The sequence below is a fragment of the Rhea americana genome, unplaced genomic scaffold (assembly GCF_003343005.1).
Source record: "Rhea americana isolate MKP2758 unplaced genomic scaffold, rheAme1 scaffold_608, whole genome shotgun sequence".
Lineage (NCBI taxonomy): Eukaryota > Metazoa > Chordata > Aves > Rheiformes > Rheidae > Rhea > Rhea americana.
The window spans coordinates 1-1,876 of NW_028186766.1; the positions used below are offsets into that span (position 1 = coordinate 1).

The window sequence follows — 1,876 nt, forward strand, 5'->3', positions numbered from 1 at the left end:
GCCGAGCCCTCCCGACCCCCCCGGTCCCGGTCCCGGTCCCGGTCCCTTCTCGTCCTGTCCCGTCCCGTGTGTGCGGGCGGTGTGCGCAGGGCCGGGGCCCGGGGGTCCCGTGTGTCCCGAGGTGCGGGTCTCCGGGGTGCCTGTGTGTCTGGTACTCAGAGGGCTCCCGTCTGGGAGAGGGGAGACCTGGGGGGTGCAGCCCTCGGGGCACCGTCCCCTGGGGGGGGATGACCTGGTAGGTGCAGCCCTCGGGGCACCATCCCCCGGGGAGGGTGTGACCTGGGGAGTGCAACCCGCTGTGGGCCCCGTCCGTGCAGGCCCTACTGCGTGGGGCTCTGGCGCCCCCCCCCCCCCACTGAGGGGCCCTGTCGGGGCAGCCCTCCCATGGCCATGCGTCTGGTGCCGTGTGGCCTTGCTCTGCTCTCACCTCTCTCCCCCATCGTGCTTGACCAGGCCACAGGCAAGCACTGCTGGGGGCAGGGACTTGGGGGGATGGGGCGGAGGCGGCTGCCTTCGTGGCGCATGGGGCACCCCGGGTGCGGCACGGCTCGGCCGGGCCAGGATGCTCCGTCCTGGCTGAGCCCAGCTCCTCYGTGCTGCAGTCTTCCAGACAGGCATGGTGGGCTACCCCGAGGCCCTCACCGACCCTTCCTACAAGGCGCAGATCCTGGTGCTCACCTACCCGCTCGTGGGCAACTATGGGGTGCCCCGAGACGAGCCTGACCCCTACGGCCTCAGCAGGGTGAGAGGCAACGTGGGGCAGGGGTGGCGGGGCCCTGCAGGCATAGGGCAGGGGAATGTAGGGGAGAGAGATGGAGGACATGGGGCTGAGCAGGCGTGTGGCCGYGGGGCAGGGCGGCGTGGGCAGCCCCGTGCCCGAGGTAGCGGCTCGGGGAGGTGGCATGTCCCGGCGGGTGCTGGTTCCCCTGCGGTGCTGCCGGCGCCTGGGCCCACGCCGGGTTGCGGAGCCGCGTGGCCCCGGATGCAGCCGCCCCTGCTGCGAGGACGGTGTCCGGCCCCGGGGTCCCGGCAGGGCTGGGTCTGCCTCCTGTGCCCGGGGCCGTGCTGTGCCATGCTCCCCCCCTGGAGGTACGGGTGGGGCCGCATGTCCGCCCCCGCCGGCGGGGGCCCCGTCCCTCCRGGGACGAGGCAGGAGCAGCTCATGCTGGGGCTTCCCGGCCGCCTCAGCCTGGCCGGGCTCGGTCCCGGCGTCGCCCCCAGCCCCGGGCGAAGTCCATCCCGCTGTGGCCGGCGCCGTGTCGGGCAGCGGCGCTCAGGCCCTGCTGCCCCACAGTGGTTCGAGTCCAGCAAGATCCATGTGGCTGCGCTGGTGGTGGGCGAGTGCTCAGAGACCCCCAGCCACTGGAGCGCCTCCCGCTCCCTGGACCAGTGGCTCAAGGAGCAGAACGTCCCTGGGCTGGAAGGTGGGGACAGGCTGTGGGGCTAGGGCTGAGGGGCAGGAGCAGCCATGGGAGGGGTGGCTGCGGGACAGGGAGGGACAGCCGTTGGGGAAGGTGGCTGGGAGACAGGCAGTGGCCATGGGGTTGGGGGTTGGGGATCAGGGATGGCCATAGGGCTGGGAATGGCTATAGGGCTGGAAGATGGGTCTGGGGATAGCTGCGGGGCTTGGTGTGGCCATGGGTCTTGAAGGAGATGGGGGTGGTGGTGAGGCTAGAAGGTGGAGACAGGGATGGCCGTGGGGCAAAGGGTAAGAGAGCAGGGGTGGGGCTGGAGGTGACCATGGGATTGGGGGCTGCAGGGGAGGGGCAGCCATTGCGGGGCTTGGTGTGGGTCTGGGGGAGGCTGTGGGAAGGGGCAGCCATTGTGGGGGAGGCTGTGGGGCTGTGGGAAGGGGCAGCCATCACAGGGATGGCTG

General features: G+C 71.9%; 1 protein-coding gene across 1 annotated transcript in view; it reads left to right on the plus strand.

Moving 5' to 3' along the window:
- Nucleotides 1-390: 390 nt before the first annotated feature.
- Nucleotides 391-1,876, plus strand: part of CAD (carbamoyl-phosphate synthetase 2, aspartate transcarbamylase, and dihydroorotase) — a 20,221-nt gene continuing 18,735 nt past the window's right edge. Inside the window, 4 exon segments of the mRNA XM_085319993.1 lie at nucleotides 391-460; nucleotides 603-742; nucleotides 1,295-1,550; nucleotides 1,721-1,734. Of these exon segments, the coding sequence (XP_085176119.1) occupies nucleotides 391-460; nucleotides 603-742; nucleotides 1,295-1,550; nucleotides 1,721-1,734 (480 nt within the window).